This window comes from Dermacentor silvarum, chromosome 7 (genome assembly GCF_013339745.2).
Source record: "Dermacentor silvarum isolate Dsil-2018 chromosome 7, BIME_Dsil_1.4, whole genome shotgun sequence".
Taxonomy (NCBI): domain Eukaryota; kingdom Metazoa; phylum Arthropoda; class Arachnida; order Ixodida; family Ixodidae; genus Dermacentor; species Dermacentor silvarum.
This window is the reverse complement of record NC_051160.1, coordinates 164530394-164556933: the sequence shown is the minus strand read 5'-3', so window position 1 is coordinate 164556933 and position 26540 is coordinate 164530394. Positions and strand designations below refer to the sequence as shown.

The following is a 26540-nucleotide window of genomic DNA, read 5'->3' as shown; positions in this document are numbered from 1 at the left end:
ATGCTGCCGCCATAACGCCACGCGGCGAGGCCGGATTACAGGAGACGGGAGCCACGCGGAGAAAACAACATCAGGGGAAGCGTGAGAGTCGCGCATCCCCACAGCCCATATAAAGTGGGTGTGCGTCAGATGAAGGCGTGCGTTAGAAATGGGTAAGTACTGCCAAACGAAGCAGTGGCATGTGTGGGCAAATTTTTTTGTCTCTTCTCCAATTCGACCTGCCGGATAATTTGATCAGCGTCATCGGTCAGAGTGCAACAGTACCTGTTAAAGAATGGAATCCTAACATCCAGTGACTGGAATGCATTCTTGATGCCTGCTTGCAGCTTCAGTTGGAGAAGAAAATCAATACGCTTGTCCCCCTGTGAGAGAAGAAAGTGTTCCACAGTTATCAATCCACTTCTTGCAGCTGTACTGGATATACTATGCACACATGAACCTGAAGTTAGGAACAGACTGTGGTTAGCTCAGGATAAAAAATGAAAAGACACAGAACATGGTGCGGTACTGTGTTCTCTTGTCTTCACTTTTGTTCCCAAAAGTGCGCCACTTTGTTAAGTTATAAACCACACGCTCTCACACACTCAGCGCATAGCAAGAGCATACAAAACTCTTTATAATAAAGACACGTCCAATACGAAAATGCCTTTTATATATTAGATTTGTTATAAGAGTACATTAATTGCATACTAACATCATAAAAAAAGTTTTAGTTTACTAATTTATACATTTGATAATTCATTATATTCATGTATGTTCAAGTTCAACTCATAAAACAAGCTTATCCAGCACACAATTAGGAATGTGCTAATAGTGACAGTTTTCACAAATATTCGACAAAAAAGACCTCCCAATATCAAATGAAGGGTTTTTCAATAAGGGCGGGTCGATGCTGAAATGGAATAAAACAAGCTGTGTGTGAGGCATTAACGAAATTCTTTTTTCATTTGAATGGCCCATGTATGCCATATGCCCATGTATGGAATATAACATCGTTCAAATGTCCGCCACAGTTTCTCACGGTGGCACGGATCTGAGTGGCCCAATTTTCAATGACCCTGCCGCATAGATCTGGCTGAACTTGAGCGATGGTCTAGGTTATGTTGACTTTAAGGGCATCGGTCGATTGTGGCTTATTGGCATAGACCTGCGCCTTCAGGAAACCCCACAAGAAAATGTCTAGCGGGTCAAATCGCATGATCTTGGTGGCCAATTCATGTCACCTCTGCGATAGATAACCATGCCCTCAAATCGTTGTCCATTGTGGCGTCCACTGTGTGGCACGTGGCGCCATCCTGCTGGAACCACATGTCGTTTGCGTCCACATCATTCAATTTGGGCCAAAAGAAATCGATTATCATCGTTCTGTAGCGCTCGCCATTGAAGGTGACGGCCTAAACAATGTTGTTTTTAAAAAAGTACGCACCAATCCGCTGGCCCAAAGTCCACACCAAACAGTACAGTAACTTTTCGTGAATGCATTGCCACTTGGTGAACATTGTGTGGGTTGGCATCGTTCCATATACAACAACTGCGCTTGTTAACATAGGCATTCATCCAAAAAATGCGCCTCGTCGCTAAAGGTGATTTTTCGGCCAAAATTGGGGTCTTCTAAATGCTCCGAAGCCCAGTCAGCTAACAAACGGCGTTGTCTATGGTCATTAACTTTGAGCTCCTGGGTCAGTTGGATCTTGTACGGGTGTAGGCCCAAGTCCCAACGTAAAATTCGCCAAGTTGAAGTCTGCGAAAGGCCGAGTTCTTATGCACGGCGAGGAATTGACTGCCTCGGGTTCTCCTGCACACTGTCACAGACTGTGGCAATGTTCTCGGCCGATCTGGCGTCCCTTTGACGTACGGGTGTTGGCTGATTGTTTACTGAACCGCTCGTCTCGAATTTAGACACCAAATGTTGGAGAGTCGACTTTGAAGGGCCACCGCGTCTGCCGTAAAATGGGCGCAATGCACGCAACGTTTGCACTAACAAACAGTCATTTTGATAATAAAGTTTTATCATTTGGACATGCTGCTAAATCGTGTAACTTGCTATGGTGATTTGGCATCAGTGACTGAATAAACAACAGATTAGACAAATGCCACCAAAACAACATGGCCCCCACAGGTTGCAACATGGAGCCACCGCAATTAAAAACCCCGCTATGATGTTTTCTCATTTGTAAACAAAGTGAAATATTTCGCATTTGCAGAGTTCATTTGGTAAAAAATGGGGCTTAATACATTATTTGACACCAGTGCGTAATACAGTTTTCCCAAATGGACATCCAATTAATTGAGGGGCTTGTAAATGAGAAACTCAGTTAACTGGAGCACCATGACAATGGCAGAAATGAAACAAGGGAACAGCATGCCACCAGAAGCAGATAGTACAGTGTTTGTTGAAGGTGATAAGCGTGACACTACAGCACCGCACATTGTTTTACATGGTCAAATAAGACTGAATCAAATGACAAACTGAGCGTTGCAGGTGATAAGTGTAATACCACAGTACCGCACATTGTTTCATCTGGCCAAATAGTAACACTGATTAAATAATAAATTGAAACAGCCCTAAAAGTGAGCCATTTCTTATTGAATGGCTGGAAATTATAGAGCAGAAGCAGAATGAACCCTGCGTGCTCGTTGTGGTGCCTCTGTGCAAAAATCGCAGCAACAGAATCATTTGAAGCCGTCCTCACTTTAATCATTCTCTCTCCTCCCTCGAGACTCCAAAAGGTATTTCTATCCCCTTATAGTATTTGAACAAAAGTGATTATTCAACAATTTCAAATAGTCAATTCTCAAATCAAATACAAATCGAATAGCAGGGACTACTTGATTCACATTCAACATTTTGGAATATTTGCATATTGCATCACCAATACAACACTGAGTGCCTGGCTTAGATGGAAAACAGTGGGGCCAGTGGGAGTACTGTATTTTCTGGTTTATAAGATGTAGCATTTTTCCAAAATTTTCGTTGGCACGTCTTATATATGCATAAAATCATGTGTGCCAGGGTAACCGATATACGCACATTTTTTCACAAGTACAAGAAACCATGCGCAGCAGCATTCTGAAAAAAAAAAAAAATCTTGTTTTACCAGTGGAGCGACTGTGGCGTCAGATGTCAGCTGCGAGGGCTCGCCATGAAGGCAACTCACCAACTGTGGTAAAGACTGCCATCCATGATATGAGTACCTCTATGATTGGAGGTCACGCACAATAGTTTGCTGTTATAATCAACTATTTTTTATTAAGGAAAGCTTGAAACCCAAGGTACTAACACAATAAATAAGGAAAGACACCACAATTTTTCATTGTTACATTGTGGCGCCAAGCATTTAAAAAAAGCACTACTTAATTATCACCATCATCAGTCGCCCGTGTGAGAAGTCTCAGTAGTCCAGCTGTAGTCCGCCTACCATAGCGACCACAAAGCAATGGTAACTTGCGTGAAAAAATAAGCAAAGCCAAAACCTTTATGTATCTCTGTGGTGTACATTTAGACATACCATCTATACAGCTTCGCTGGTCATACACTTTCACAGAGTGGAATGGCCCCTGAATTTTTTTGACAGTGCATCAGGAGATGAGGCCTTCGAAGACTTCCGGAGGAGTGCAATAAATGCCGGCAATCCTGGACCTAAGAGGAGCGCTGGTTCAAGTTTTATTCTACTAGAATTTGCAGCTCGTAAAAATTTCGTTTACGGAAGCTTAGTGCCCCGAAATGGGTGACTGCGATGTTTAACGATGAGTTCACAAATGTGTGCAATGACGTTTCATCATGCAAACCAAGCTAAAATATAGGTGCGTCTCATACACAGGAGGGTCTTATATAATATTTCTTTTTTCTCTAAATTCACGAAACGTAGGGGCTGTGCTTATACAAAGGTGCGCCTTATTCCCAAGAAAACAATGAGCTAGACGCTATAAAGGAATGCTATGCACTAACACGTCCAGACATGCCCGCCCTCAATGCGCCAGCATTTTGTAAATTTTTGTCACGACAGCACAGGCTATAAACCACAGCTGAAGCTGAGGAGAGGAAAAAAAAAAGAAAGCTCTGCGAACAGCATTTCTTTGAGTGTTATCAAAATGAAATCCGGAAAACAGTACAAGGCCAACTCAATGCAAGCTACATTCACGCTACCCTTCGAGCTTGTCTTAATGGCTGTCTGTTATTGGTTATTGTAACTCTCTATCGGGGCAGTTGCATCACATATCAGTTCTATGAAATGCCCATCATAAAATTGGGCCGTAAAAGCTATCACTTATCTACCTGATAATGACAACCTTTTTTTCCGGCGAGGCTCCTTGACACCTTCTACAGTGTAGACCGCTTGTACCGCACTATAGCCAAAACAACTATTTTATTGCAATAATGGACACTCCAGGCGCATTTGTGCCATCGCTGTCACTGTGCTCTAGGTTCCGTATTCACTTACTAAATAAATTAATAAGCACGGTGTCACGCATGCACAAGCAAACATGAACATATCTCGCTCACTGACCGCAGAAACAAACTGTTAAAACGCTCGAGTGACGAAGCGTGGCGAGCGAATTGACCTTCGTGCTATCATTCCTTTCTCTTCAACGCGGCCTATAAGCGGTGAAAACGTGGTACCTGGCGGACTTTTCCCATTGGAGATTGCTTTCAAAATAGGAGCACATGGAGGAAGCTACAGTAGCTAGGCTCGAGAGTAGCTAGGCTCGACGCGCGTGCGAGGCGGCCGTTTTGAAATGCTGACGGCTATATGGTAACGCAGATATAGGGTTGTACTAGATTCTAACGCACACGCAATTTTTGAACCTGTTTTATCGGAAAAAAAGTGTGTGTCAGATTCGAGTAAATACGGTATTTGTGGCTTGAGGGGAGCGTTTGCCATCTAAGTTGACTGCCGAACTTCCAGACAGCCACACTGTAACCGGTATTTCGTGTCCCGCAACTGCACTATAAGTGATACGCGCATCCATAGATTGCTATGGGAAAATTAACGGGAGTCTGAAAAAACCGTATTTTATCCAGTCTTGCACGATAAGCAGTTACGTTATAAGTGGTCTATACCGTATAACTAGGCTTCGAAATGATGACGTGATGCTACGTCTTAGCTTCTTTTTATTTTTTATTTATTTACTTTTTTTTCTCATCCTCCCTGCCCCATGCAGTCACCCAACACACACTGTGCCAAACATGGAGGAAAGAAATGAATTAGGGGGCAGCTTGTGCAACGCAGCGAGCCAACACAAGGCCGATCTCCGTGCAGCCTTCCCTTTTCTCTCTCAGAAAGTCAGCCCAACAGGTCACACTGCTTGGCGGACTCGGCCAAGTGTGCTTGGCTCGTGGCAGGTTTTAATCGACACACACTTATTCCAGTGCCTTGCCAAACGATCTGTGCAAATCATCTCCCGGTATGTTCGCACAACTTCAGCCGTTTATACTGCAACATATGGCATTCTTCACAGCATGCACGTGCAGCAGCCACACGATGCAGTTACACCCATTGCATTGCACCCAGCGCGGCGGTGCAAGACAGTACAGCTTGCTGCCACGTGATCACGTGTGGGGCCGACTCGGCTTCACAGCGCTCCCCCTCCGTGGTGCCACGGCAAAAGATTGAATCAAGTCCACCCACCCTCATGGAGTACAGGCCCAAGATGGGTGGCACTGCAACCGATGGCGGCAGGAAGTAGCGCAGGGCGTCAACAGGGTGCGTAGGCGGTGGGCTCATGTGAATGCACCACGTCGTGGAACCTGCAGGGGCACCGCATTTGTTTATTTCACATTCCCTCGAGCACTTAGAGGAGTGGGTTACACACACCGGTTGCTTTAGCGACTACCGTCCATGATTAGTATTAAAAATAGAGGGTACTAGATAAAGTAGTCATCTTCATTTGACTGCAATAAGCAGTGAAGTCTCGGAAAACTGGATTTGTTTGCACATAGTTTATGTAATGGAAAGTAATGCCACACTTATTTAGCCAAGACTGAGCGGCTGTCATGGTTTGATGGGAAGATATAGACATAAGATTTGGAGTAGAGTAGTTGAAGCTCATAAGGTGTACGGCAAATATTCTGACGTGAGACACCTCTAAATAATGAACGAGAAGAAAGGGAACCGAGGGGCCCACTTTTGGCTTCTTATGATACCTCTAAATAGTATAATTACGCGCCTGTGATGAAGTAACTGAAAGCGAGCTGAAAAAAAAGCTTAACAAAAGCTATGAGAGAATTGGCTTGCAACCTAGTCGGATTGTTTTACAGGGAAGACAACCCTGTAAAGAAACAGTGAAAGAGAAAGCGACAAAATTTAATGCATGATCATGCGGTCCACAGCATCACTTGATGTGTTCACCAGTGCCTATTCTGATGAACACAGCAAATAATTATTGATCCTGTGTTTAAGTCAGTCACCTAGCATGGAGTGGGTGGATTTTGAGACAAATGGTGGGATGGAACAAGAGTGCCACAGCAGTAGCGCACCCAGGATCTCTGCCAAGGGGGGGTTGACAGTTTGCCAATACCATCTAAACAGCACTACTTTGAATTTCTTCACGGGAAATTGTAAAAAAATGCGCTTTTTACGAGTGTGCAGACGATTGCACGTCTTACATCTTAGTTGCAGTACTCAAATGCGCAAGGAAAGAGAAAGGGTTAAACAAAAGGGGGGAGTTAGGTCGGCCTCAGGGGGGGATTACACCCCCCCCCCCGTCGTTGCGCCACTGTGCCACAGTGTGTTTCCTGTGTCGGGGGGGTACTGGCCGCAGTGCTTACGATTAGAGAGGTGGCTAGTGGGCTGAATCCCAGGCACAGCAGAGTATCGGGTAGAGATAACACATTTGTTTGCACTTGTATTATAAGGGTTGCAATGTGGACTTGTTGATAATGCATCTTGAATAGGTTTACCGTAGCGCAAGTAAAAGACAGGACAAAAGATCACACACAGGGACACACATGGCAACGTGTGTGTCTCTGTGTGTCATCTTTTGTCCTGTCTTTTAATTGGCTATGGTAAACCTATTCAAGATGCATTATAAGGTTGCCTTCACTGCATTGTAGTGTTCTGCATATTTTTGGAAATACACTCCAGGACTCAGTAGATTGTTTAAGTAAAATGTGTATGGGTTCTGAGAGCATCTGGATCAAGAAAATCTGGCACCCAGAGCAGTTTTTCTCGGGAGAGTTGGTCAGCCCATTCATTTCCAGACTTGTGTGTCCAGGGAACCAGATGATTTTATAAAGGTTTTAAAATGAAGCTTTCTTCTTCATGGCACTATGGCATAGCTTTTGACCTGTGTGGTGCATAAACAGAAACATTGCACGAGATTACACATCGAATTTACTTGCTTACCATTCGATTAACCATTTCACGAAAGCTTCTCTTCACACAAATTTCAACATGCAAGTTGTATTTGCTTACATTCTTTTCTCTTTTTTTCTTCTCGTAAACACTTACCAGTGAGCCATTTTGAGAGGAAACTGTTTTCTGGTGTGGGTTACGTGCAGGTGCATGCGCAGTCATGTGGCCCCCCCCGGCACTCTCACCTTGTGCACCTTGGTGGGTGGTGATCCGCACGCCAGCTGCCAGCGTGGGCGACAGCGTCTCGCTGGAAGTCAAGCTAACGGAGAGTTCCCGGCATTCCAGCTCTGCATGCACCCGCAGGCTTCCCGACACCTGGGCCGTGGGGCTCACGTCGGGCCGCTCACACTGCAGTCGACACACCGGCACTTAAAGGTATCAACAACTGCATGGGTTGGATATAATACACATTTAAGCTGTCTGCTTATGGTTGACCATTCCAAAGTCATGACAGACCACAACCCCTCGTGCAAGGAAAAGCTCTGGCACTATAGTGTCTACGAGATCTGCAAGTATGGAGCTTAGGGCTTGCCTAAGCGTCGTCCTTCTGGCATCAAATAGCTCTGTTACATTGCAAATTGATTATTGTCAACAAAATATTGCCCCTTACTAAATGCAACAATCTGCAATGCTGACCACTGTACAGTCTCAATACCTGGTGTAGACGCCAACCAGTTGGCAATAAAGTGCCATCAAGCACTTGAAAAACTTGTGTCACGGTACCCAGTCAAAAATATTAAGAATTAATCCTACAAAAACAAAAGTAATGATATTTTGAGCAAGAAAAATTAAATGATTAAATTTGAACAGCCCATAAAGTGCTGTGGAGAAAAAACTCTAATTGCCGAAACATGCACAATACTTGGGGTAACGTTAGCTCACATCTGGCCTAACATGCGATCCGCATGTCAAAATGTTATGCAAAAACCTTGTATTCACTACAGGAGCAATTTACCGTTGCATACTCTATGGGAAGAGCACGCAATGGTGCTGTGAGAAAATTAACGGGAGTCTGAAAAGACCGTATTATATCCGGTCCTGCACTATAAGCGGTTATAAGTGGTCTATACTGTAGTGTCTTTACAAACGTTTTATCCCACAATCTCGATTTTGGCATTTTATATCTCTTTCGTGATATACATCTCGTTAATAAATCTTTTATGCATGAAAAGTGCATTCATTCTGCTTTTTGTTTAGGTATTACATAAATATTAAGTGCAGTAGTTCCTTCAGAAAGAAAAATCTGGCGCAACCTACAAAAAACACCTATTTACTCCGTGGTAGGGAAAGACTTAATAAATGTTGTATGCCTGAAAAGCGGATTCATTCTAGTTTGCTTTCGTGTATGTTGTGTCGTGCTGACCTCGCTGACCAACAGCCCTTCTTCCCCCACCATAAAACGACCTGCAATAAACGCGGAAGAGGAGTCCCCCGTCAGTCTCGTCGAAGCTTGGTCTGCGCGTCGTCACTTTACGCGCCCTCCCGGCGTTCGGCCTTTCCATCGGCCCGACGCGGGTTACGCCGCGTTCCTGCTCTACACAACACATGGCGACGAGGATGGGTCTCAACGCTCGTTCCACATGTAGCTGCAACATCCCTTCCGTTAATGCTTCATTCTGAGCCCATCACTGATGCAGATTTCCTCTCTTGTTACGATGACTTGGGTAATATTCCCTCTACTTCCAATACAGAGCTGTTGCCTCGGCAATCCGTTCCTAGTGCCCCGGCTGTCCAGTGCGACGGCACACCAGCTGAAGTGCACCCTTCAATGCCTGCGACCAAGGATCAACCGTTGAGACTTCAGGAGGAAAGTCCTGGGTGTTCCTCCTCACCTACAGTAAGTGCACCAAATTCCAACACGAGGGAGGGAAGTGATGGGAATGGGTCTTCAGAGTCGGCTAATGGCAGCCACAATCCGCCAAGTTCTTCTGGGAGAGATGGGGACGGGTCTTCGAAGTCGGCTCCCGACAGCCGCAACACGCAAATTGTTCCTGCAGGGCCTGGGTCACGTCGCCCACAGCGGACGCGTAAGCCCCCAGCCCACTTGAAGGACTACATCACAGACTAAAGTAGTCCGCGTCTTCTGGGGCTATACTGCCTTAGAGGCCCGCAGTATAGCCGCAGAGGTCTGTGCGCGTGTGAATGTTTCGTGAATAGTGGAAGCTGGCACTTGTGTTTGGTGTTGGCAAAGTGAATTTTGTTTTCTGCATCATAGGTAATGATGTGTGCTCGTAGGACTGAACTGCTGTGTTATTGCAGGTTTCATCTCTCAATAGGAACTCGAATGTGGATTTTTGTTTTGTTTGAGTGGTTGCTGATGCGCAACATAGTATATTGCCAGGGTTGTTTAAAGAATGTATAAGGATGCAATTCCTCCCAGGGAGGGACGATGTTGCGTCGTGCGACCCCTGGTGACATGCTAAAACACCAGTGCGGTAGGGGTCTCTATTAATGCCACTGGGTGGAGCTGGGTCTCTCCCATGCCTCTTTGCTTCCACCAACCCGAAGTCGCCATGCCGATCATGTGACGTGTGCCTCGCTGACCAATAGCCTTTCTTCCCCCACCATAAAACGACCTGCAATAAACGCAGAAGAGCAGTCCCCCGTCAGTCTCGTCGAAGCTTGGTCTGCGCGTCGTCACTTTACGAGCCCTCCCGGCGTTCGGCCTTTCCGTAGGCCCGACGCGGGTTACGCCGCGTTCCTGCCCTACACAACAGTGTATAGCATAAAATTTTGAGTGCAATAGTTTCTTTAAAAAAAAAAATCTAGTGCAACCTACAAAAACACGGCTATTTTCCCCACAATAGGAAAAGAGTTAAAATTTGTGGTATCACACTGATGTACTAGGGCAAAATCAACACAAATAGAGTTTTTAAGGAATACTTCATCAGACTAAACTGACTTGGTGTTTCTCTTTAGTGATTGACTTAGTGTTTCACCATTAAAGTGGCCCTGCAACGCTTTTTTCAAGCCGTCGCATATGCACTAGCTTTATTCTCAGCATGTCAAACAACAAAGAGCAAGAGGCACTATGATAATTAAAGCAGACAAACCAAGGTTATTGGTCAGAGAAACTTCAAAATACAACCAAAACGAGAGTTACCCTCAACTGGAATTTTCGCGGCTCTAACGCTTGCATGTCACTCTCCCATGGCATCATAGGCTGGCGCTAATAGCAGTGGGGCATTAGCAGAAGTCGGCACGCTGTGGTTGTCAAGTCTGCCCAGCTTGTTAATGGCATTCCCATGGCTTCCGCAAATGGGCAGCGTGTGGTCTGATCTCGGAAGATATGGCATCCCTTTCATGGTCACAAGAGCTTCCACGAGGCACAGCACTTGGCTCACTGATGCTTCGTTCCCATGGCTGAAACACAGTGCCTATGGCTATGCGTAATTAACATGATTGTACAATGTCATGCCATATTTTCTGCAGTGCTTGCAGTATTGTGCGAACAAAAATCACACGTTACATTTTTAACGAATGATCATAGCATCACTCCTGGCGTTGCATCCTGTCTACATGCTGGTACAGTAAAACCTCATTAATTTAGAAAATAAGATAATTCGGACTCGTCCTCTGGTTCTGGCAGGCGAATGCATTATTTAATGCAATCAAACTCTCTTTAATTCAAACATATTTTGCTGCACATCGATTAATTAGGACAACTCTCGGAGCACGGCAAGTGTGGAGCTTCACAAATGGGCAACACAAATGGGCAAAAATGGCACTAGTGTCCAATCGAAACGAAGTGGCGGAGTCTATGCCGCCATTATCATCAGCAGAAATCGTACATGAATAACAGCAATGCCAAAACGCTTCGTGCCTATTTGTGCCTTTAAAGCCTTTATTCTTGCGTTTACCACCACGCATACCACTGCATCGGCCACGTGCCTTCATAACTGCATAGTTGCCATCCCCGATCGCATCAATGGCGACCACATTTTCGGCCGCAGTGGTTGCGGCAAGCAGTAGTTTCATTTTGACTCGGTGCACACCATCTATGATTGCATCGATAGTGACTGCGATTTCGTCCACAGTTGTTACAGAAAACAGTAGTTCTATTTTGACTGGGTGCAAGGCTGTCAAGGATGAAAAGCACCTGCTACATCGTGATGGACGGACAATCTGTTGGTGGCCTGCTCACTGGCAACAAAATAACTGGGATGTGCGCACCATAGTGAAAAGCGCGTCTCAGATAAAGATGTGTGCCACGGCCACACTGCAAAGGAAGTTGCAAGGCCTTTGCTGGTGCAAGCACTAATCAGTCACAAAATAACGAGGATTGCAGCTTTTGCACTGCTTTTGTCCAAAGCAGAAACATGATTTGCTGATTCATTCAGTAAATAAAAGCATTTGTTTATGGTTTTTCACAATACCCTCGATAATTCGGTTAATTCTGATATTTTTTTCGGTCCCTTGACATTCGCATTAATGAGGCTTTACACAAAATCGCTGCATCGAGGCCATGCCATCGGTGACGCTCAACAAGCGTTCCCTGGCATGTTACAGGGCCCCTTTTTAAGATGAAGAGGACACGGGGATCAAGGAGCAACTTCACCACTTGACATAGGACATCCAATCCTATGTTTAATTTGTAAAATTCGCAAACAACCTAGGGTGAAGACAAAAATGACAAGCGACAATGGTGATTATGCACATGTGAAAACAGTGAAGTCCACATTTGGCAGCTTACCTGCGTGGAGTGAACAACCTCTCGAAGCTGTATGCGCAGCACTGGTTTCCCGTGGAATGCCGTTGGCCTCCATGCAGGCACCTTCAGAGAAAGAAGTGCACTTGTGCGGGTGATGGAACAGCTGGTGTCAACACTGTGCCCCACAGCAGTGGCTCCCTCAGAAATAGGCAAGTGTGAATACACATTTTTTTAAATAGAACTCGAAGTGGATAGCAAATGATGCCAAATAATTTCGAACCGAACAGCTCAAATAGCTGCGAAATTTGCATAAAACCATGACATATGAGCCAGATGTTCAAAGAAAATCTAAGAAAAATGGTTTCTTCCGAAAAAGAAAACAGGTTTCTCTCTGGAGCCAGTTTAATAATGTATAAACAAATAAAAATTCCAAAGTGCCGTTATTCAGATATTTTTATGCAAACACACAAAGTTCCACATTTCTTACAATTACAGCAGCCCAGAAAATTTGCTTACGGGCTCTTGTTCACTGTTGTGCCTCAGTCTAGTTATATTTTCTGGTAGCCGCAGCAGCGCTTCGCGTCCGCCCATTGTGTGTCGTCGTGATGCTGTCAAGTGCTACCTTGACTGCACGACACCGGCAGTATATGCTGTGTTATGCAAATTCAGCTTGATCCTTTCCATCTACACACGAGCTACTACAAGTGCACACGTAAACTTGGTAGACGCACTCGTCACTTTTGTGGTCCTCAGTCTTACCTACACGCACGATCTGGGGCCCAATCACCATGAGCGGCAAACTTCCCGCAACAGTTTGCCGTTCACCGCACCACCTTGCTTGGCTGTTAGGCCTAACCAGCACTGTTTTGCCCGCTGTCAGCCACCGAAGTTATGGTATAGTGATGCATCGATGCAAATCTATCTACAGCGGCCGTACAGCTCCTGGGAAACTGTATAGCCACTATGAATAGTAACATCTTTGAATAATCGAGCAGATCAAGAGATTGGAAGGCGACTGTAAACGAATTCGTCTTTACCTGCTGTCTTGGCTATGAGCATTGCAATTCAACTTGCTCACTAAAACTGAAGCTGTCAATTATACATGTCTTAAAGCTTACCATACTTCTGCGCATACACAGTTTAGAAAAATTACAAATTTAACAGTAACATCGGTATGCAGGTTATACAGGATGCAGGTCACTTGAGGTGTACTTTTACGGCAGTGCGAGCTGCGCTGCCAAGAAACCACCTTTGATCCACCATCAGCAAAGGTGGTTTAAATGTCAATGCATTTCTTCGAAAAGTTCGGGAATTATTATCTCGAAACTGGTGTCATCCTGAGAACTAATTCTAAGTGGATCCGCCTTGCGATCTCCACGGCTACAATTTGTAAATTGCAATATGGGCCATCAGGTAATTAGTTAAAAACTTAATTAGTGAATTTTTGGTAATTATTCGATTATGCATTTCAATTTCTTGTGCAAGTGATGTCCGCCTCCTCGAGTAGACCAACTAATTAACTAGAATGGGGCTATCTGCCACAGGCAGCCTTAATTAAAATTTGAAAGTGTTCGCTGAAACACCCTGTATATATATATATTGTGGGCAAGGTGTCGTACATATGACCGACACCGACTATTCGCTCGGCGATGAACCGTACCAGCCACTTCGTCTACTCGCTGCAAAAGGTACCGAGCTACCTCCAGGCTGTCAGCAAATTCTGACCATCACGTCCGACGTCATCGACCATGGCGATGTGTTAGTGTTACCTTGTGTGCGTTGGCTCACAAAAGAGATAGCCATTGTTTCAGGCCTAGTTAGATCTGATAATGGTTCTGCGCTTCTAGCCGCAAGGAACACAACACCTGAGAAAATTATACTTCCTAAAGGCACCACTTTGGCTTGCGTTGCTGATTCAGAGCCTCTCTCTGTTGTTCCCCTTAAGACTGCTCCCTCTGAAATCCCTCCTGCTGGACATTCTGGCTCTACCTCCGCTCTTGCTTCTGTAATCAGCTCGGACTTGACCCTTTCGCAGACGCAAGAGCTCCTTGCCTTGTTGAAGAAGCATGAAGGTTCATTTGACACCCATTCTTCGACATTCAGACAGACGACCGTCACAGCACATCGGATTCAGACAGACGGCAGATCCATCGTGCGTCGCCGGCCGTATTGTGTGTCTCTAGCTGAGCGCAAAATTATTGCGGAAAACGTCGCCGACATGCTGCAATGTGAGATAATTCACCCCTCTGCTAGCCCTTGGTCGTCTCCCATTGTTTTGGTCCGAAAAAAAGATGGCTCCGTGCATTTCTGTGTCGATTATCGAGCGCTGAACAAGATCACGCGCAAGGACATGTACTCCATGCCTCGCATTGACGATGCCCTCGATTCCCTGCAAAGTACCGAGTACTTCTCCAGTCTTGATCTGCGTTCAGGTTACTGGCAAATTGCAATGCACGAAGCCGACAAAGAAAAAACAGCGTTTGCAACCCCAGATGGTCTTTACGAGTTTAGCATCATGCCCTTCGGCCTCTGCAATGCTCCCGCAACTTTTGAGCACATGATTGACACTGTTCTGCGTGGCCTGAAGTGGAATACCTGCTTGTGCTATCTGGATGATATAGTTATTTTCTCATCGACATTTACCCAGCACCTCTACCACTTGTGACGTCACAGTAAGGGCGGACCTTTATTGAGCCCGAGAGATGACACGGCGAAGGAGGGCGGCGTCAACAACTGGCATGAACAGCCTTCGACACACTGCACGCTGATGATGCGCCCGCACGTGCGATGAAGATGAAGGGCACACGCATGATAATGATAATGTACAGATGGTGAAGTGCAGAATAAATGCTCACTATATATATATATATATATATATATATATTTTTTTTTTTTTTTCTTTCTATCCAAGGGGTGCAGCTTATATGCAGAAAAATACATACAGTCGATTCTCAATAATTCAAACTCGAAGGGGCCCAATAATTTGTTCAAATTAAAAGAAGTTCGAATTAAAAGAAGGACTTATTTTGAAGTATTTGTGCACGATGTACGAACAGTGCGTGTCGTGAAATGCGGTGCGCAAGCACGTAGCGAGCGAGGGCCACGAAACTGCCCACGCGGGCCAACGCTCGCTCCCCCCCCCCCCCCTCCCGATAATCGCAGAAAAAACTAAACTTCAGGGAACGGGCGGCGCCGGCATGGACGAGTACACGTGGCGACCATCGAAGGTGAGGGAGGAGGGCAGCAGAAAAGCGCATTTGGCCTTGGCTACGCCATAGCTTTGGTGGCTCCCCTCACCCTCCTTCTCAACTCCCTCGTAGCTCCCCCACCTTCGACTGTGACCGTGCGCACCCGCCGTGCCGGTGCCGCTGCTCTCGCCGGCCCGGCCCCAGCTTAGCCTGCTCCCTGAAGTTTCGTTTTCTGCTGTTATCGGGAAGTTGGGCAGACTGGGCCTCCGCTGTTGCTTCTCTTTGCGCCGTAGCCGCAACGTTGGCTGAGACGTCGGCTCGTACATGCGTGTTCCAGCGCGACGTTTCACCGTCGTGAGTAAAATTTCCGCGACATTTTTTTTTTTTTTTTCGTTTTCTCCGTTTAGCATTGAGGGGTCTCTCCTAAGCTTTTGCTCTATGGCGGTATCGGAGCAATGCCGGTCGGAGGCGCCGCCGCGTAATTTGGCGCGCTGCTGAAGGCATTGTTGGGGCGCCGTATATTCGAATTAACCGTTGCAAATGCTTTCCCTTTCAAATCACAGGGTGTTTTCGCCCATAGGAATACACAACTTTGACGGGACCACAGCGTCAGTGCGAATAAACCGGAAGTTCGAATTAAGCGTGTTCGAAATAACGAGATTCGACTGTATATTCATTTACTTTGAGTACTCAGTAAACTTACAATACAAAAATTTGAGCTAAACCAAATATGGAATATCACAATATTCGATCGAATATTCGAAAATATTGAATATTTGCGCAAGCCAACTCAGAAAAATGAAAACCAATGAAACCGCATCAAAGGCATTTGGGACGTCAATAATGTTTGCTACCGGGCTAGTTCTTCATGCATTCTTCCTACTGTTACAGCACATTCGAAAAAAACCAAGAACAGACAGGGCAGAGTGGTGACCATGAATAGGCGAAGATCGAAAAGTGTTGCCTCCCCATGTAGAAGCCTTGTTTGGAGGCCTTTGACCTTCGCCTTGTCAAGGACAGCACTCTGTCGCGTTTCTTCCTGGTTTTTTTTTTTCCTGTGTGTATCTGTGCTGTAACAGTACGAAGAATTTGAGACATATTAGAAGATTCCGTACAGTACAACAAGAGTGCAAAGTTTGGCAACATTTCAGAAAAGGAACAGTGCAAAAGGAACAGAGGATGAAAGAATCAGACAACATGGACCCGATTCTTTCTTTCTAATTCTGTCTCTACGATTCTTTCACCCGCTGTTCCTTTTGCACTGTTCGTTTTCTACAATGTTAACCTACCAACTCACCCAGCTCACTGTATTGAACTTGGACTTGTTGGTTGAGCATTGACATTGAAAAAAAATTGACGGTGCATCCACCTTTTAGAGATGATTGGCGACTTTATTCCTATTAGCAATGTATCTTGCGGTGGTGTATAACTGCTGAGATGTATTGGTGTGCAAATAGTAGTATATCACGGAACCGAATCCAATAGTAAACGTTCAAATAATTCGATTTGCAAATCGAGTATCTACTTCTTGATTTTTCAATTATTAGATATATTGGGTGTAGAGACCGGCGCAGTGCCACATGTCGCGTGCGCCACAGAGCCCCTCGTGTTCGATGCCGGCCAAGCAAGTGTTTCACTTCGTTTTCAGCGCAAAAAGAGTGCCGAGCACGCCACAGAGGAGCCACGGCGGACACAACCTTGCCGTGACCCTTCGAAATTCAGAATTTTTTACTGGTGGCAGATCACACTGAACCTGACAATGAAACGGCGCGGACGACTCCTGCTCTATACCGTTGGCGCCAGCTATGTGCGGAGCAGTGATCGAGTCATGTAATGCGCGGTCCATTCGTCTGTCAAGCAGATTAGCCTTACGATAACCCACCAGAACGTCACCAATTCATTAGTTTCAGAGGAAGAAGAAGCACTTGATTCTACTCAACCGAAATTCTACCGATAAATATTTTCCAGACCTTCATATACTAGAATTGAGCTGTAATCAGTGCTGTCATAGTAATTTGGTGTTCCCTTTAATAAGTGTAGACCAAAATGTTATAATTTGATTTCTATGTACCTATGTTACTGACAGTTTACTACATTCTTGTTATGCAATGCTACGAGACAACTGAACATGTGTAGCACCGTATTTTCTAGCCCAAAATTTGTAAGCATGAAATTTTGGGAAATATTTTCTAATGTCCGATATTCTATTCGATATTTGGCCATATTTTTTTCTTGATTCGATTTGATATTCGATTCAAAATTTACTATACGGTATTTGCATATCCCTATTGATATGTATTATAGTACAGTCGAGTCCCGCTACAACGAAATTCACGGGACACGCAAAAAATTTCATTGTGGCGGAACTTCGTTGACACGAAATTAGTATGTACAGTCGAATCTCATAATTCAAACTCGAAGGGGCCGGAAAACTTGTTCGAATTAAAAGGACTTATTTTTGATGTATTTGTGCACCATAGCATGACGTACGAACGGTGCGAGTAGTGAAATATTGCGGCGGGCTAGCATATAGCGAGCGAGGGGCGGCCTACGCTTGCTTCCCGATAACGGCAGAAAACGAAACTTCAGGGAGCGGGCGGCGCCAACAAGCCGACGGGCGCGTGCGGGGACCGTCGAAGGTGAGGGAGGAGGGCAGCAGGGAAGGGGATTTGGTCTCGGCAACCCCGTCGCTTCGGTGGCTCCCCTCGCGCTCCCTCGTAGCTCCCTGACCTTCAACTGTCTCCGTGCGCGCCCGCTGCCGTTCCGGCGCCGCCCCGCTCGGCGCCAGCTTAGCCCGCTCCCTGAAGTTTCGTTTTCTGCCGTTGAAGCGAGCGTTGGCTGGCGTGGACAGTTTCGTTGGCCAGACTGGGCCTCCATCGTTGCTTCCCTCTGCGCCGCGTGTTCCGGCGCGACGCAGAAATGGCGACCTTTCCATTTGAGAGAGTGAAATTTCCGCCGCGGATCTTTCTTTCTTTCTTTTTTTTTTTTCTCCGCGCGGCGTTTGCCGGTGTCGGCGCAATGCCGGTCGGAGGCACCGCCACGTTATTTGGTACGCTGCTGAGAGCATTGTCGGTGCGCGGTATGTTCGAATTAACCGTCACAAATGCTTTGGCGTTCGAATTACCGGGCAGTTTTCACCCATTGGAATACACATAACTTTGACGGGACCACAGCGTCGGTTCGAATTAAGCGTGTTCGAATTAACGAGATTCGGCTGTACAGTTAAACCTGGATATAACGAAATTGACAACTTCCCGAAAAACTTCGTTATAAAGAGGATTTCGTTATATGCAGGTTCGGCACGAAAATTGGAAAAAGAAACGCTTACCGTATGTACTATCGCACAAAATTTACCCCCAATACACTAAAGTTGCGATGAACAAAAAAGTCCCAGTTTCGCCCGAAAGGCGAAGGTCTTAGCGATTGCGACAGCAAATTAGCAGACAGCTATACTAAGTAAGGATAGTACAGTCAAACCTCGTTAATACGTACCCGCTTAATGCGTAATTGCGGTTTAAACCTAGTCGCGAAGATTCCCCCACCCAGTCCCCAATGAACCCCATGTATTGGCTGACCGCTAAAGCCGTAGTCGCTCATTGCCCACGAAACGATTAGCGCGTACTATTTTTCTTGTTCTACACGCACAGGCATAAAATCGGCAAAATCTCATGCGCGCGGACGTTCGATTCTCGAGTTGCGACGCCCGGACGACAGTCGCCAGGGATAGTGAACTTACAACATGGCCACCATGACGTATTTTCTGCCGATTGCCACGCACAAAGGCATGGCCTTCGAGATAAGCTCCCGGTAACGCGGAGAAGCTGCCGGTAGGGGGTGCGAATTCGCTGTCGCCGTCAGAGTAGTAACCACGCAGAAGCACATTTTATTGCGAAGCGCATTTGTGCCGTCGCCGTGGACGTTGATTTTAGGTTCCGTGTAGAGCCCAAACACGGCAACATCGTTGTCGCGCGCCGTACGCTGTGTGTGCGAGTGAAAGCTTGCGGGGTCAGACTCAATCTCGCGTGCGCGAGACAGAAGGGAGGGGAGGGGGGCGGAAGCGCGCTTCCACGGTAGGTACGGCGGGGGAGGCGAGACAGGGAGGTTAGCGGCGGCCGCCGTATCTTGAAATCGGTCTGCGATGTGGAAAAAGTGTGCGCCCGTGCGGGCTTATCTTCAAAGGGAACTGCAGACAAGGTCCATATCTCACGTTTCTTCGTCGAAGCATTCATCCTTCGAATGTGACACCAAGTACTGGATGTGTGGACGCGTGTCGTTTCGCACAAGCGCGAGGCGTCGGAAACGTAGAGCGAGCGACATGATGGCTTCGTAGCACAGTGTCAAGTTAGTGAAGTGAAGCGCAGAGACTTGCGCAGTAACCAGAGAGTGACGCAGCCAGTGCATTGAAAAAAAAAGTTTCTTTTTTTTCCCTTCGGCAACATCAACAGGAAAAGGAGAGTGCCGGCTTGGCGGGCTGGGTCAGCTGCAGCAAGCGGCGGGTTCAGGTTTGAATGAAGGGAAGGGGAAAGGTCACGCCCGCGGCGGCAAGATTGCCAGGGTCGAGGGATGCAAGCCCGCCTCGCACACGCTCGCACGCACGCACACGTAGGCTCGCTCTCGCGCCGTGAATTCGAGCTCAGCCAAGCACGCCGCCGCCGCTTCGCATTCCGTTGCGGCGAAGAAGGTGCTTCCGGTTGCTGCTCGCGCAAAAATGACAAAATTTGGGGCGAAATCTCTAGGTTGTCGGTGGGGAAAATTCGTTATATCGAGGGGGTCTCCCGCTGCCACTTCGTTACCTAGAGGTTTCAAATACATGTGCTTCTATGGAGTCACGGCGGGGAATACAAAAACTTCGTTATACCCAGGAATTCGTTATATGGAGGTTCGTTATAAGCAGGTTTAACTGTATATACGTACGCCAAACAGCAAAGCCGTGAAAGAAAGCAAAACCGTCGTCCGGGAAAACTTCGCGATGGCGTGGGGGCAAAGGTTGCAACGTACCGAAGGTGGTCCATAAAGTGTCAAACGAGAGAATGCATTTCGCACAGTTTACTCATTTTGCGGCACATGCACCGTCGCAACGAAGCAGTTTGAATTTCACAATTTCATGGCATATTAATGATGAAGTCAGCAAATTTGGCAAGCTTGCGCTTAACGGAAGTTTTATTTCCCGAAGTCGGTCAGCCTGGATTGTGAGACGGCAAGCAAAGACGTTACGCGAGTTTCACAATCCGTTAAAAGAGCCATCGCAATGTCATCATTGTGAGCTCCGATAACTCTTAAGATGAGGTCAAAAGGATCCATTACTTTCAAAGCAGTCGCCGGAGTCAGTGTGTCTAGCGGATTCCCAGACGTCGACACGTTGGCATCATGTTGACAACAGTGGATGCGGCGCGGCCGCCGTATCTTGAAAGCAATCTGCGCCGTGCACGAAGTGCGCGCCCGCTCAGGCCTCATCTTCAAAGCGATCTGCGGTGTGGGCAAAGTGCAACTAGTGCCGGTAGAGTCGTGTGCGCTGCGCTTTCGACGTTTAGTTCACGTTGAAGCGAGAGACGGCACGGAGCTCAATTCGCTCGCTGCTATTGCCGCGCCTTCTCATTCCAGCGTGTTGACACCGAGTTTCCGCGGTCATTGAGCGAGATGTGTTCATGTTTAACTGTGCGCGCGTGACACCGTGCTTGGTAATTTAGTTAGTAAGCGAATGTTTACAAGTTCATACGGCCGATAAAACTACGATCCTTTGTTTGTAAAGCTGTCTACTAATCTGCTATAGCAATCGATGCTTCGCCTTTCGGGCGTAACTGAAACTTTTCCTTCCGCTTTCTGCCTCGGCGATCATATGTGCCTTCTCCTTGGAGAGAGAAATTTATGCTTCTTCATTGGCGTAGCCATTTCGACCGGGCACACACACCACAGAAAACGGCAGTGATTGTGGTGATCGCGTGCAGTCTCGCGCAGGCGCGTGACGACCACGCGCGGCTATGGATTGCAGTGGCATAAATCGGTACTTAGAACTTGATTTCGTTCGCGAAAAGCTCGTTCGAGCAGACATACGATCGTCACAGCTTTGGAAGGGCCTTCTAACCTCCAATTTCAATTCAGTCCCAGTTTCGTTCTCGAAAAGTTCGTTGAAGCAGAAATATCGAATAAAACACCTTCGTTATGGAGAGACTTTTTTTTGTATTAGTTTCTATAGGCAGCTGACGGGGAATCGGAAAATCTTCGTTGTGGCGGGAATTTCGTTGTAGCGGCATTCGTTGTAGGGGGATTCGACTGTATATTGATTATTGTGAAAGGCGGCACATAGCCAGTGACACACACACCCAGCGTCACAGAGGTTCATTGAACGCTAGTGGCACATACCCAGAGTTACAAGCGTCCTAAGAATGTTAATAAAAAACAGCCCACCTTGGTGGCCCCATCCACTGGCGGGGAGAGCTCTTTGTCCCTGAGGATGTCCTGCACCACACTTGGCTGGGTGAACTGCAACAGGCCGAAGGGGGCAGCCACCGAAAGGAACTCTTCCACCTGCATTAACTGTGCAGAGCCCTGCAGCATTTTTTTGACACGGGTAAGACGAACGAAAACTGGGACCTTAAAGTGTAAGGGCATGGTCAAATACAGCCGAACCTCATTATCATGACGTTACATTCAACACGAAAGTAACTTTCTTGCATCCGATATTCCTTATAAATGTACTATTATGCTCAATATGAGCTGAAGTGTGCAAGCCGTGGCCATAGCGATGCTCTCTAGAAAAAAGTAGAGAGGGTTTCACGCTTACAGCAATTTGCATACCTCCTGCTTTCCGTCGTCTGCTTTCTTCGTAGAGCAATAATTGAGTAGCTATTGCCTGTCACGGAAAGTAGTAGTGGTAGTAGTAGGAAAACTTTATTATATTCAGAAACCAGACAGGCTCCTACCCCAGTCCCCCGGAGGGGGTAGGGGGTTAAAAACGAAGTTTGTCCAGCAGGGCGGTGCCCCTATTCCAAAGCTCCACTAGCACGGGCCATCCGCTCAGCTCGTTGGATCAGTAAAAGAAAAAAAAAATTGTACGAAGCTAGGGCAGCGGTACGCCTCAACAAAGTACACTGCACTGAAGGCTAAGGACGTGCGCACTGCACAAAGGACCAGTGCATGATTATCTGTCCGCAATAGAAAGCAAACAGCAGAAAGTACAGGGGTATGCGCATCGCTGGAATGACAAAACCCTCGCCACTTTTTTTCTAAAGAGTGTCGCTGTGGCCATAGACTGCATGTTGCAGTTCATATCGAACATGAAAGTACACTCCGAAGTTGGCAAAAAAAAAGCAAAACAAAACGTATTCGTGGTCATGTCTATGCAAATGACATGCATATGCCTGCCCCAGACGGTCCACGAAAGAATCTCATTTTGATTTTGATGGCCCCTTGGCAGCTTGATATGCCAATAAGTGGCACAGTAACAGCGCTAACTTACTAACGTGCACTTTGTGCCATCGTTAACATGCAGTTATACGATCAGTTTGGTAGCACGGGATTGGCACGTTAGCTTGCCTTCTGAGGGACAGCTACGTTGTTGGCCAGAGAATGTGTTTGTCCAGAACCTGCCGTTTCAAGCTGGTCTTGCTGAGTATTTGCCATTTTTGCTACCAGAATACACACTTTGAGCTGCAAGCAAACAAACAGTTCGCTTTGCTATAATAAATATTGGCTGAAGTCCTGCACTTTCAGTACCATTTTAGGCAGTATAATGCTGTTTACTATAATGAAGATCAACTGTATTAATTTGCATAAAACTAAAGTAACATTCAACAGCGAGGCAAGCACACAATGATTTGTTTGTACAATGCTAGGCAGCCTTTTGAGGATCTGAATAAGTGTGTTTATCTAGGCCAAAAAGACACATGCATTATGGGAAGGAAATTTCCATATTAATCAAAATGGGTTGGAGCACATAAGGCAGGCATATTCAAGCCATAAACAGCAGCTTATCCAAATCCTTGAAAAAATACACAAGTGGTGCAGTATGCCTGTACTGGAGTGATAAAACTGCAGTCTGCAATTTTGTTACCAAAGTAATATTGCTCTCTACAAGTGCACTAAATAAAATCTACTGGCATAGCTACTGGGAACCAAACGTCTCAGCAAATATCAATTCTTGCTCCACCACTGTGCAAAGGGCTGGCTTCACGGAGCATTCGCTTGCCAAGGCTGGCTGCGTGACGTAACGCTCTCTCCTAACTTTTTCCTTCTTCCACGTTCACATGGCTGTCAGCGTGGCTAGCACATACGCAGCCCCGTGTGCCCTCTTTTAGAGGCAATCTGCTAAACATGCAACGAGTGGGCATGCCGAGATGATGTGGTATCACGTGCGCTGTCTTCTCACGCGTTTCGTACAGGACGTTGCATAATCTCGAGTTTTAGAGAGGTGTTAAAGCAAGAGCCAGATGAAACACTCGCTCCCCACTGCCGGCACTTTTCATGTCGTCCCAATACGGGCAACACTATCAGCCGCAGGGGCAGAGTGTATGCGAAAGCACGGCTGGCTTTGCTTCATACCACCGACGTGAAGATATTGTCTGCCCGACACGAAACTGTCTCTTTTGCTGCAAGACTCTCAAATTCAACAATACTTTTTAATGCTTTGGCATTCCTAGGGTATTTAAAGGGCCCCTAAACCACCTCAGATATTTTTTGAACATTTCAAGTAAACACGCGCATCGAGTTCAGAATGCCGTCACGATCAACGATGCCAAACGCTGCAGCGCTACGCGCCACGGGAGCGCCACAAAATCAAAAAAACAATGCCGTCCTCCTCCCCTCGCCTTTCCGGTATCCCCAGCGGTCGTTATGACGTCAGCAGGGGGAATCTGGTGATGTCAACGGTGGAAACGATGTCCATTGGTTGAACAAGAACTTACGACTTCCGGTTTGTCTGCTAGCAGGTACGCGCGCTCCCTGCTCGTCCTCGCCGTGTTGCTCACTTGTGCACGCTTGCAAGTGCCAAATTGCTCGCGTTCGAACACAGTCATGCTTAGCGGTCTGATTAACTGTGCGAACAGTGTCGGCCTTTCCAGACGTGCGCGCAACACAGGGTCTATAGCGGCACGCTTCGCATAACACGCGCCGGCACCGCAGCAACAGCGGGTAGCCGAGAAGCGCCGAGTCTACGTCCACGTTACCGGCACGCTAACTCGGTGCACGCCGTTTGCCATTCGCGGGCCGCCGGTCGACAGCGGTTTTGCTCGCGAGCGGCGATATTTCCTTGCCGTACGTAGAGAGGATGAGACCGGGACTCATTTGTGCGGCAGCCTCGCCGCCGCTGATCGCTCGACGGCGCCGATATCGTCGCTAGGCTTTTTCCGGTTCCCTTCAAAGCTAAAGCGGACGGCGCTTCGAAATGAATTACCGACGCTCACAAGCCGCAATATTTTCTAATCGTTGTTATCGCTCTTCGCAATAATTGTACACAAAGAAGAAAAATACGCTGATATTAGCGGCGCCGTCGGCTGCGATGCGAGCACAGCCGAGCCGGTCGTCTGCCGTCGGTAGCCTTCCACTCAGCTGCAGCCGATGTTTTCGTTGCCGGCGGCGGAGGCGCGCAGCTTCGCGGTCGTCGATAGGCCTGTTGATCGTGCAGCGGGCGGGGCGCCTGCCGAACTGTCGTCTACTTTGGACACTCTCACGCGGCAGACTGGGGGCCGGTTCATCGTCCGTATATGTGCCGCTAGCATCATTGCTAGAGTGGACGTGCCTTAACCGGAAGTAGGCAGCGTTTTGAGAAGCGCGTTGGCGATGACGTTTGTCACGTGACATTTCGAGCAGCACTCGGCGAGGAGGGGAGACCAGCCGATGAGGAGAGTAGCGAAGGAAAGAGCGAAACGAGGGAGGGCCGTTTTTCAGATCATCAAACGCGCGTAACTCCGCTATATGGCACCATTTCGAAAAATTCTCGCGGCTACGTGTTCGTTGTAGACTCGTGCACAAGTGCAACGCCAGAACTAAATTTCGACCTCTGGGTGGTTTAGGGGCCCTTTAACACACTCTCCCGGGGCTATATATCTATCTATGTTTGTATGTACGCTTGTATCTATCTATGTTTGCATGTTTGTATCTAACCATTTTCCCGCCTACTTGGGCCACTGGGTAGTCCGTGGTCGGATGGTTAGCACATCGGGCTACTGTGCTGACGTAAGAGGGTTCGAAACCATCCATCGGACCAACTTTGTTCACCGAGTATGTGCCAATGTGTACACACGTGCCAGTCTTCAATGAATCTCTTTTATGCCGATATGGGTTACTGTAGATGCGGGACTAGTTAGGTACCGCTGTTCGAAGAAACACTTCGACGCCGACTTGGAGAACTCGGTATACGTGCCATTCGGTCTGTGCTGGTCTCCAATGAGCCTCTTCGATGTCAAATTGCGTCACTGGTTACGTGCCAGCAGGTGTGTGCCGTTCTTCAATGAATGCCTTTGACGCCAACTAGGGTAACCACGTATGTGCCACTGAGAATTTGCCACTCTACAATGACAAAAAAAAGGATCCCTTGATCGTTTCCGATGCTGAGCGGAATCAAGCCCACGTCACTAGGGTTCCTCAAGGACGGCAGCCAGACGCATTAGCAGGCTGTGCCACTAATGCACTTGGTACGTGCCACTTTTCAATGCATGCCTTTCACGCCAGTGCTTTAGCGAGCTGCGCCATTAATTCACTGGGCATGTACCGCCCTTCAATAAATCCCTCGCCAACTCGGATCACCGAGTTTGTGCCTCTGAGTATGCGGCTAGCGAGGGAACAATTCTCAGTGTTCGCAGGCCCCGGTGCACCGTGCATTTCGGAGCCCACCTGCAGGCTTCAATGCAGCAGCCGTGCCAGATGGCCCTGAGTCTTCCTAGGGAAGCGCGAAAGAGGAGTACCGCTGCAGTACAAGCCTCATACACACCTTGTTCCAACAGCATCAATACATTGTGTCGCTATATTGATTCAATGCTAATGTTTTACAGTCGACAGTCCCCGTGAGATGGGTTCTGCAGCAATTTTTTTCTCATCAATCATATTTGCTTTTTCTGATAGCCCAATAATTCGGAAAATTTTGCGGCCCATTCCAAGAAAATTCCATCGGTCGACTGTACTTATTTGCATAAAAGGCTGAATATCAATATAACGAAGCAAATTGCCGATTTTACCACCTTCGCTACATGGAGGTTTAACTAATAAAATCAATGCACCATATTTACACACATAATGTTCACACACCCCACAATGGCCATCAAATTTTTTTTTTTTCAAGTAATCATCGTACCCTCGAAAACTGCTGCACAGACAGCTGCCTGCTTGTTCCCACATCGATATAGAGACCAACTC

At 46.9% G+C, this 26540-nt stretch overlaps 1 protein-coding gene across 1 annotated transcript in view; it reads right to left on the bottom strand.

The window, feature by feature from the left end:
- LOC119458658 (AP-5 complex subunit mu-1-like) overlaps positions 1-26540 on the bottom strand; it is a 69543-nt gene that overhangs the window by 30275 nt on the left and 12728 nt on the right. The window contains exons 6-10 of the mRNA XM_037720524.2: positions 21600-21740; positions 12049-12129; positions 7541-7703; positions 5631-5749; positions 265-362 (exon numbers count right to left, since the gene is read on the bottom strand). Coding sequence (XP_037576452.1) covers positions 265-362; positions 5631-5749; positions 7541-7703; positions 12049-12129; positions 21600-21740 — 602 coding nt within the window. The remainder of the gene's footprint in view (positions 1-264; positions 363-5630; positions 5750-7540; positions 7704-12048; positions 12130-21599; positions 21741-26540) is intronic.